The sequence below is a fragment of the Strix uralensis genome, chromosome 32, assembly GCF_047716275.1.
Source record: "Strix uralensis isolate ZFMK-TIS-50842 chromosome 32, bStrUra1, whole genome shotgun sequence".
In the NCBI taxonomy this organism is placed as follows: Eukaryota; Metazoa; Chordata; class Aves; order Strigiformes; family Strigidae; genus Strix; species Strix uralensis.
The window spans coordinates 224,003-234,086 of record NC_134003.1 but is presented as its reverse complement, the minus strand read 5'-3'; the positions used below and the strand labels follow the sequence as shown (position 1 = coordinate 234,086).

At 60.2% G+C, this 10,084-nt stretch overlaps 1 protein-coding gene across 1 annotated transcript; it reads left to right on the top strand.

The window, feature by feature from the left end:
* Positions 1–4,786: 4,786 nt before the first annotated feature.
* On the top strand, positions 4,787–9,635 carry MCL1 (MCL1 apoptosis regulator, BCL2 family member). The gene is made up of 3 exons (XM_074853418.1): positions 4,787–5,436; positions 7,163–7,410; positions 7,866–9,635. Exons 1-3 carry the CDS (start codon positions 4,818–4,820, stop codon positions 7,980–7,982), a joined length of 984 nt encoding a protein of 327 aa, XP_074709519.1. The 5' UTR covers positions 4,787–4,817; the 3' UTR covers positions 7,983–9,635.
* The last annotated feature ends 449 nt before the right edge of the window (positions 9,636–10,084 follow it).

Here is a 10,084-nt window from a genome sequence, read left to right as displayed (position 1 = left end):
CATGTTCATCTCTCCTCACTTCTAGAGTGCTATGCTTGCTTTTTATTTTATTTTTTTTAAAAAAAGAGGAAATATAGTGAAGCGTGCAAAGGGGCGTTGCAGCTTGGGGGCTGACCCTGGGGCAGAGGGAGGGGACGGCTCTTGAACCACATCTTTCCCCGGTTTTCCGGAAATGCCAGTCATACTTGCGCAGAGGCGGGGGGAAGTGACTGTGACGACAGGATGAGAAGCAGCGAGAGCAATTCTGTATAAGGGTAGTAACTGTGGAGCAGAGTTACTTCCGTTCTGCCCCCGGAGCCGGGCGGGCGGGGGGTGATGATGCTGCCAGCCCCACTCTCACCCCTCACGGGACGGGGTGCAGCAGGAGCTGCTCTGGATCTCAGAGCCATCCACGTTCTTACCCTCTGCCCCTCATAAAATGCTACCACAAGGATAAGGCTGGTAGTGGTGGGAGGCTTGAAGCCCCCGGGGCTGTTGGGGTGAGCCAGCAGGAGGAAATGCACGGTCAGCACCAACTGTGGGGGTGTGGGGGCACTTGTGCAGCCTGAGCAGGGCCCTCCCGGTGCGGCCGGGGGGTGGGACGGGAGCACAGGGAGGGCTTGGGCGCCCCAGGCCCACGTGGGGTTTTGCTGTGGCAGGCGAGGCAGGTGTGGCCGTGCTCCTGCACCCCGGGGGTGGGGATGGAGTGGGAGAGGGCATGTGGAGAGACCCCGACAGGCTTCAGCGAAATTGCTGGAAGTCCCTGCCCTTTCTTCCTCCTCCTCCTCCTCCTTCAGGGCTCGTTTCAGCTACTGCCGTGCAACACCTCCCCCGCCCCGGATATGGAGCGGCGCAGTGCCCTTCTCTGGGGGCTGTGCGGGGGCTGTCCCCCCGCAGTGGAGCCGTGGGGCATACGTGGGGCTCATCCCCAGCTCTGGGGTGAAGGGGGGCCTGACCCAGCAGTGGGGTTGTGGGGTTTGCATGGGGCTGTCCCCCAGCAGCGGGGCTACGGGCTGGGGGGGGGGGGCAACCCCTGGCAGTGGGGCTGGGGGGGGGGGGGTGGGGCTGAACCCAAGCCGTGGGGCCATGGGTGGATGTGCTGGGCCATGGGGTCTCCATGGGGCCATCCCCCCGCGATGGGGCTGTGGGGTACACACAGGGCTCTGGGGTGTGTTGTGGGGGTGGGGTGTATGGGGGCCATGGGGTGTATTGGATCTGTGTGGGCTGGGGCAGGGGGGGACTTGGGGTCCATCCCATTGTGCAGCCACAGGGGCGAAGGGCCAAGCGGGGCCTGGAGCCACCTTGGCTCACAGCTGAGAGACTTGGGGGGAGGGGGGGGCAGAGGCAGAGGTGGGTTTTATCCTCCTCCCTTCAAGACAAATCCCTGCCCCCCCTCCATGCCATAGGACAGGGGCTCCTGGTGCCCTCCCCAGGGCTCAGGGCTGCCCCACAGTGACATCCTCTCGCCCCACCCCACTGTGCCCCCTCTGTCCCCACTGGCAGCCATCCTGGAGGCTTTAACTCTGGGATTTTCAGCCTTCACGTCACACCTGTCCTTAACTCCAGGATTTTCAGCCTTGACATCACGCCTTTCCCTTCTAGAGTTTGACAGCCCAGCTGATGATGTCACCAGCGTGGGCCGCTGTTCAAATGAACCTACTGACCCTCCCTGGGGCTGCCCGAAGCTTCTGTGCTGCATCTTGCCCCCCCCCACCCCCACAACTGGCCATTTCGCAGCCCCTCGAGCCCACCCCACAGCGGGGCCAGGGCCGGGTGTTTGCACAGGGACGTGCTGTTCCAGCCTGGTGCCAAGTATGTGCCGGTGTTTGTTTGTGCTTTAAGCTTGGCACTGCTGGGGAAATATGTGCCGGGCGCTGCCCCAAGCTGCCGGAGCAAGTCAAGCTTGCCTCTGTTATTGCTCCCGGTGCCAAGAATTCACTTCCCGACAAGGATGCATTCCTTGGGGCCACGGGAAGGATTTTGAAGGGGCTGGGTTTTTGTCTTGCTGGACCCCAGTGCAACTCAGTTGTGCTCTCGCCCTGGTTTGTGGGGGTGGCAGCTGGGAAAGGAGCCGCCAAGGGGCGAAGGGGCGCCTGGGGTGGATGCACGTCTCTGTTTCTTGCAAGATCTGGTGCAAGAGCACTTCGGGTCACTCGGGACGGGGCTGTGCCCTGTGCTCACCACAGCTTCCTCCTTTGCTGTTCCCAACGGTGCGTGGTGATGCTCAGGATGGTGACAGAGGCTTGGGTTTGCTGCACTTTCTGTCCCCAAAAACGCTGACCAGAGAGGGGCTTCCTCGTGGTGGCAGTTCCCCACGTCCTCACTGCGTCCCTGGAGCGGAAAGACCTGTGTGAGGAGCTGTGCTGGCATTTTACCCCCGCATCTGGCATTTTATCCCATCTGGGGTTCCCCCTGCCCCCCCAGATCCCAAGGTGCCAGGGCCGCCTGCCCTTGGGGCCCTGCTGTCAGGGTGGGCAGGAGTTTCCTGGGTCCCTTTCGCAGGGCTGTTGGGGTTCAGCAGTGAGCCCGCCTGCCTGTGCCAGGAGAGGGGACCAGAACCTCCCCCTCCCGCTGCGGCCCTGGCCCGGTGTCTTGCTCACAGAATCACAGAATCATTCAGGTTGGAAAAGCCCCTCGGGATCATCGAGTCCAACCCTCAGCCCGACTCTACAAAGTTCTCCCCTACCCCACATCCCCCCACAGCTCATCCAAACGGCCCTTAAACACCCCCAGGGGTGGGGACTCCACCCCCTCCCTGGGCAGCCTATTCCACTCTGACCATCTCAGTTCTGTCTCACATCTCAGTTCTGTGACGTTGCGGCGCCTCGGCCGGGTGCCTCGGGCTGAGCTGCCTTCCCAGGTGGGGGCCGGGGCTCCGCTGCCGCAGGGTATTTTGGTGGCCTTTGGGCCCAGTGGGCACGGCGAGGCCCCAGCACACGTCCCTGGCGTTGCCAGCCTGGCCACCTGTGTGCCACCGGGTGTGGTTTCTGGGGGCCCCAAACCCCAATTTCCCGTGTCCTGGGTCTGGTTAGGCACAAAAAGGCCCCGAGGCTGGAGCAGGTTGAGCTGCGCTGGTGCGTGGCTCCACTGGCGAGCTCTGCAGGGGGGCACCTGCCTTCGCCCCCCAACACCTCTCTTCATCCTGACCCTTCCCAGAGGTGGGGATGGAGCAGAGCTGGGACACAGCCCCGCAAACCTGCTCCCCTTCCTCATCGCCCCGGAGCAAAGCCGCGGTGTTTGCCTCTCTGGGGAGTGTCTGATCCATCAGCATTTGCACAGATCCCCATGGCTTCTTCCCCAGCCAAGCTCTGCCCAAAACAGGGTAGATTTTGAGGGCATCAGGCTCAGCCCCAGGGGGTGAAGGAGGAGCCTGTGGCCAGGGAAGACCAGAATTGAGAGCCGGTGCCCCAATGATGCCGAGGCTGGCCAAAGTGCCCCTGGGGTGTCCCGGGTGGTGGGTGATGACAGAGCTGGTGGGTGCAAGGAGGTTTTGAGTAATGGGAGAGATGTGAGGCAACCCACTGATGACTGGAAGAAACAGGGAAGTTCCCTGTGAACATCCAGCTAAGCGAGCCAGGGTCAGAGAGGGCTTTAACCAGACCCAGGTAAAATGCCAAGTGGGTGGGAAGTGACATAGAATCATAGAATAGTTTTGGGTTGGAAGGGAACATTAAAACTCATCTAGTCCAACCCCCTGCCATGGGCAGGGACACCTTCACCCTCATCAGGTTGCTCAGAGCCCCGTCCAACCTGACCTCGAATGTCTCCAGGGATGGGGCATCTAACACCTTTCTGGGAAACCTGTGCTGGTGTCTCATCACTCTCAGCATAAAAAATTTTTTCTTTATATCTAGTCTGAATCTCTCCCTTCAGTTTAAAACCATTATCCCTTGTCCTATTGCAACAGGCCCTACTAAAATGTCTGTCCCCATCTTTCTTACAAACCCCCTTTCAGGCTGCTCTAAGGTCTCCCCGGAGTCTTCTCCTCTCCAGGCTGAACAACCCAACTCTCAGCCTGTCCTCACAGCAGAGGTGTTCCTGCCCTCGCATCATTTTTGTGGCCTCCTCTGGACCCGCTCCAACAGGTCCATGTCTTTCGTGTGCTGAGGGCCCCAGAGCTGGACGTGCTACTCCAGGGGGTCTCACCAGAGCACATCATACCCCCCACTCCCAAGCAGCCCTTTCGGTGTGCACCAGCCAGGGTGTCCTGGCTCCCCACGTGTGCCAGGGCTTCAGTCCCGCTGGCTGCACGCTCGTGGCCTTGCCGGGGGACGCTTTGTGTTGCAAGAAACAGAGAGGGCAGGGGCTGAGGCAAGGAACGTGTGGCCCCTCAGAGAACGGTGCAGGCTGTGAGCACTGTGTGCCCCGTGCTGGGGGGGCAGCGGCACGGCGGGGGCTGGTGGTGCTGGGGGGGGGTGGTGGTGGGGTGTGTGTACCTGCACGGGGGGGGCCCTGCACTGCTGAGGGGCTGTTGCACGGGACTAAGAACGGCCGGGGCCCGGCAGCACCGAGGGGCGCGGGGGGGTGGGTGGGTAACACGGCGCGGGGCCTGTCACAGGGTCTGGGGCCGCAGCAAGGCCCAGACAAGGCCGGACGGGGGGTGGGGGGGACGCTCTTCTGCAGAAGCGACGACTCTTTTCCCGTTTTTCACCCCAAAAAGCCACGGCTAGCCGAGGCGTGGCCCCCTCCCCCCCCGGCGCCGTCCCCTCAGGGAGCGGAAGCGGAACCGGCGCGCCGCGCCCCGCCCCCGCCGCGCCCCGCGCTCGCGTCACCGCTCCCATATAAGCAGCGGCGACGCGCACACCCGCGCAGCTCGCCGTCCGTGCGCATTGGGCGCCATGTTCGCCGTGAAGCGGAACGCCGTTATCGGCTTCAACCTCTACTGCGGCGGCGGCCCGGCCCTGGCGCCCGCCTCGCCGGGGGGGGGCCCGGCCCCGCCGCCCGCTGCCGCCGCTCCCGCCGCCGCCGCCGCTGCTGAGGTACCGCGGGCGCTGATTGGCTCCGCGGGGGCCTGGGCCGCCGCCGGGCGCCCCGAGGCCCCCCGCGCGCTGATTGGTCCGCCCGCGGCCCCCCGCGCGCTGATTGGCTGCGGCGCGGCCCCCCGCGCGGCGCTGCCCCCCGCGGCGCGGCCCGGCGCGCTCTGGAGCCCCGAGGAGGAGCTGGACGGCTGCGAGCCCGAGGCCGAGCGCGGCCCGGCGGGGGACTCGCTGCCCGGCACGCCGCCCGGGCCGCCCGCGCCGCCCGATGGGCTGCGGCAGGACTCGCTGGAGCTCATCAGCCGCTACCTGCGGGAGGCGGCGGGCGAGGCCGAGCCCGGCGCCAAGAAGCTCTTCCCGGGGCTGCTGGGCGGGCCCGGCCGGCCGGGCGGGTCGGGCGATGCCGTGATGGAGAAGGCGCTGGAAACGCTGCGGAGGGTCGGCGACGGCGTCATGCAGAAGCACGAGCTCGCCTTCCAGGGTGGGTGCGGGAGCGCCGGGGCGGGGTGTGGGGTGGGGGCACCGCGGGAGGCCACGGGGGCGGCTGGAACCCGCTTCCCCGCCTTCGGAGGCGGGTGCGGGGTCCCGGGGGCTCGGGGGTTGCCCCTCGGAGAGGGGGGCACGGGGGTGGCTGCCCCTGTGGCTGCTCCCTGCGGGCCGCAGGCGGGGACTGGGAGAGGCCTGGGCCGGAGCAAGGCCTCTGCGCCTCCCCCACCCAGTCCCGCAGCGGGGGGGGCGCCTGAGCGCTCGGTCGGGTCATTTCCCGCATGGAATGTGACCCTGGTTTCGAGAGAGTTAAAACAGCTGAGAAGTGATTAAAAACGAAACTGAACTTTGTTCGATGGGGAGGTGGAAGAACCGCTTGTAGCGTGTGCAGGGGAGATAATCTAGTTACAGATTAGCCCCAGTTCCTCCTTGCGGCCTGCCTGGCACAGCATGACTGTATGCAAATAATCCCGAGTGTCCAAAAGATTAGTTAGCTCAGGAGTTTAAACTCGTCACACCCCTGACTCGGGTGGAACGGGGTTTCTGGGGGAGAAATTCTCCCGAACAATGTGCTCGGGTTATAGTTATTTTAATGTATTTCACCCACTTCTGATGAGTCCTAGAGTAGCCATAGAAACTTGAACCCCAGTGCCTGGGCTTGGATGAGCTGGTGTGTTTGCTGCGGAGTGACCTGGGAATGGACTGGAAGGGAGAACTAACTATTTTGACCTGGTTTTGTGTAACTCGGAAACGAGCTGTTTTGGGGCCAGCCTGAGACTTTGGGGTGGTGGGGCTGAGCTCCCGGCCTCGGGGCTTGTGCTGGGGCTGCTTTCAGCATGTCACACCGCGTCTGATCCCAGATCAGGGTGGTACCTGGCACAGGAGGGTGGTGTCTGCATTTCCTCCTGAGGTGTGTGGTGAAACGCCTTCTTTCTTGCAGGAGAATGTTCCAGCTTTTTGTGTTTGCTTTTGTTCATTGTTTTTTTTTAACGCAAAGGGTTTTGGTTTCTTCCTCCTGTCGTTAGCTGTGCTGATGCAAAAGACTGTGGGTTCATTTACCGTGGCGAAATTCATGGATGTGCTCATTGAATGAGCCACGCTTGGGAGGAATGTTCAGACCAGTGTGAGCTGGCGTTGGTGTCTGAGGCTTCTGTAGGAACGGTTATCTTCGTGTGTGCAGAAAAGGAACTGGCTTCATGAAGGCTTCCTGTTAGTTTGAGCAACAACAAGCAATGCCTTTCAGTTTCATAAAGGCTTGTCTTGTTTGCTTATTCATGAGGGGGGCACTGCAGGTCAAACCGGGGAATCCTGTTGTTCCAGTGACTAAAACCACATTAATAAAAAGGCGACACATCTGCCTGGCCATCAGGGCCTGTCCTTCGTTTCGGATCAAGGGGCAGGGCTCGTGCCAGGCGGCAAACTGACTTCTGTGCTGTGGTTCTGACGTAGTGGGGCTTTAAAGCCCTGTGAGAATGGGGAGTGTGATGTGCACAGGGACGGTGGCTGTGCCCGAGGTGGGGATGAAGGAACTAGAAATGGGTTATGGGCTGTTTTATGTCTGGCCCAGGCGAGTGTGAGCAGCATAGCCCTCTGCAGACGCAGGCAGGTACTTGGCAGTGACTCTTGTAGCTTTTGGACCTAGAATGTGGGGGCTGCATCTTCTCACTGGTGGCCTTGCGGTGTCATGTGTGTGCTTGCCTCTAAACCAGCATCTCTTGCAGGAATGCTTCGGAAGCTGGAAATCCAGAAAGAGGAAGATCTGCAATCAGTGTGTGAAGTGGCTGCCCACGTGTTCAGTGATGGAGTAACAAACTGGGGTAGAGTGGTGACGCTCATCTCGTTTGGTGCCTTTGTTGCGAAACACCTGAAGAGCATAAACCAGGAGAAGTGCATCAGCTCGCTGGCAGGGATCATCACGGACGCACTTGTCTCATCGAAGCGCGAGTGGCTAATGAGCCAAGGAGGCTGGGTGAGTCACTGCCTGTCCTGAACACTGCGAGCTTTTCAGAGCAATCCAGTATTTTCCTTTTTCTATGACCTGCTGCCTGACAGCCACGTGTGTCAGCAAAGCACAGAGATGACTCACTGCTCCAGTTAAAACCGCAGTCTGAAACATCTTGATGGAATTCTGGTGTTTCAGGAGCTCCTTATGCCGAGCTGCCTGAAGCAGTATTGACCTAGAAACGTGCCCCTGCCCAGCGTGGAGGGGGCAGCATTCCCAAAGCCGAGTCAGTCCTGGGTGTGCTGAGCTTCAAGCTGGTCCACAGCTGGGGCAGCTGTGGCCATAATGAGTCGGGGGAGCGTGCTTGGGGGATGTGCTGGGCAGGCTGTACCCCTGCCCGCTCTCCAGGGAAAAAGGCTTTCCATGCCTTCTGCCAAAGAAGGGTGGCTGGAGAGGAAATTACTTTCCCTTCTTTCTCCTAGGAGGGCTTTGTGGACTTCTTTCGAGTCGAGGACCTGGAAGGCAGCATCAGAAATGTACTGATGGCGTTTGCAGGTGTGGCTGGACTGGGAGCGAGCTTGGCCTACATGATCCGGTGAGCCGGGGTGTGCTGCAGAGGGACAAAACTCTGGGTGGACTGGCTCTGTCTGGGGCTGGCGAGCTCATCGCTTCTTCCTGTGAGTACTTATGAAGCTGGACTTGAGTGACAAGGAGAATATCTAGGCATTCCCTGAGCAATCCTTTCCTAAGGCGGAAGGTGTGATCCAGTCAGATTGTGGGTACCGATGAGCATTTATTGCTTTGGGACAGAAAGTGGAAGAATTGATATTCTGCTTCCTTCAAGAGGATGATGACAGAAGGCTCGAGTGGACTGCTTCAGTTTTATCCCAGAGGGAACCGATCTGCTTAGCAGCAAGCCAGCGAGCACCAGCAGCTCTTGTCTGGACTGAAGCCTCCTGGGCTTGGCACAGCAGCTGCGCGTGGAGCAGATGTTTCAGGGTTGTGGTTGTGTGTTTCTGGAAATAACATCTGCTGCTGCTGCTGTCCTGCCTAAACTTGTGGCTTTTCTGTTGGAGCAGAAGCATCGAACGCTGGGGGTTGTGTGAGCCTGTGCCTGCCCCAGGTGTGCTGGCGAGGGGCCTTCGGCTGCTGCTGGCTCTGCACGCATCCACCCTCCACAAGTGGCAGAGCTGTGCCAGCAGCCGAGACGTGCACCCTGCTGCCAGAACACGGGCTGCTGGAGCCCAGCCTGGCCCCTTCCCTCCCGGCAGGGCTTCAGCCAGGTCACTGGGCAGCTGGAGGAGCTTCCAGGGTGGGGAGAGGTGGGGCTGGGTGCGGTAACCACAGCCAGCTGCAGCGCAGCCGCATCGGCCTGGCTGGCTGATCGCGGCTACACGGATGCGACTCACCACACGTAGGCAACTTAAAAATAGGGAGTGCATTTGTAAGTATGTAAAACCCCACATGGGGTGGGGAGGCTGTAGAGAACATGTAAATATCTATAAATCTGTAGAATATGTACAGTTTTACAGAGCTAAAGATACAAAAAGGAGGAATTCTGAATGTGGTAGAACTGCTTATGGGTGCACTGTACTTCATTCCTCATGTGAAGTAGCATTTTTGTGGCAAAGCCTTCTCCTGCCTTGACTCCGAGCACGCCTTTCTCTGATGTACTTGAGCAACGTTGCCAGGGAGTGTAACAAGGATCAGTGGCCTGTTGGACTCTCATTGTGCCCGTGGCTTGCTGGCAACAGTTGATGTTTCTGTTTGTTTTAATCTTTTTGGTTATTCTAGCCCTTCTGGCCGGTGGGGAGCTGTGGAAGTTTGTACCAGTTACTTCCTTGTCTTCCTTTCATTTTGAACCTCTAAGCCATGAGTCGAACGAAGCTGATGTTTGAATGTAAATGTTCTGGAGCAGAATAAAACTCGTCAGCTTGGATCTGCAGCTTGTGCACATCCGTTGGTGCCGGCCCTGGGCTCAGTCCCTGGTCCCCAGCTGGTAGCATTGCTGCTTGGTGGGCTCACAGGGCTCGTCCACCTCGTGTCCTCCCACCAGGGACAGGCTGGTCCTTGGGGAGCTCTGTGGGACCGGGCTCTGCGCAGTGAGGAACATCCTCGTCCGTGCTGCCTGACCTGCAGCCCTGCGATGCCCCGTGAAACCCAAGTGGAGAGCTGAAAGATGGTGCTATTGTCAGGCCTGCTTGTTTGCTGAACAAGCACTTAGTTTTGTTAATAAATTTTTTTATTCTCAATCCTCTAATATAAAACTTGCTGTTTCCTGTAACGAGGTGCTGACGTGCTAAATGCTCTGCTGGTGTGGGCCTGTTTGCACGGATGCTGTCTGTGGGGCACCCCACAGCCTCTTGCTTATTAGAAAGCCTCTGTGGGCTGTGGAAAACTGCTCTGGGTGTCCTCTGTCACCCCCTGGGGCTCCCCGGAGCTGCCCTGTGCTGAGACGCTCTTCTCCTTCACCATGTACGTGGGTGGGGAAAGTCCATGAGGCGCCTTGAGCTCAGTGCCTGCACCCGGAGGTGTGCTGCGGCGCTCTGCGTGCCTGTGCCCTCTGCATCAGCCCCGAGGAGGGGGCGCTCTTCCTGGAGCCTGGGGGTGAGCCCTACTCCTCTCCTAAGGCGGGGGACACACTGTGGGGCGTCTCACCTAGCGTTAGGCTTGTCCCTCCTCTGCCTGGGCAGAGCGAGCT

Excerpts from the sequence above, each read along its gene's own strand:
- MCL1 (XM_074853418.1), top strand. The coding sequence starts at position 4,818 with ATGTTCGCCGTGAAGCGGAACGCCGTTATCGGCTTCAACCTCTACTGC. Across the intron at positions 5,437-7,162 it reads GCACGAGCTCGCCTTCCAGG|GAATGCTTCGGAAGCTGGAA; the intron begins GTGGGTGCGGGA and ends CATCTCTTGCAG. Across the intron at positions 7,411-7,865 it reads TAATGAGCCAAGGAGGCTGG|GAGGGCTTTGTGGACTTCTT; the intron begins GTGAGTCACTGC and ends TCTTTCTCCTAG.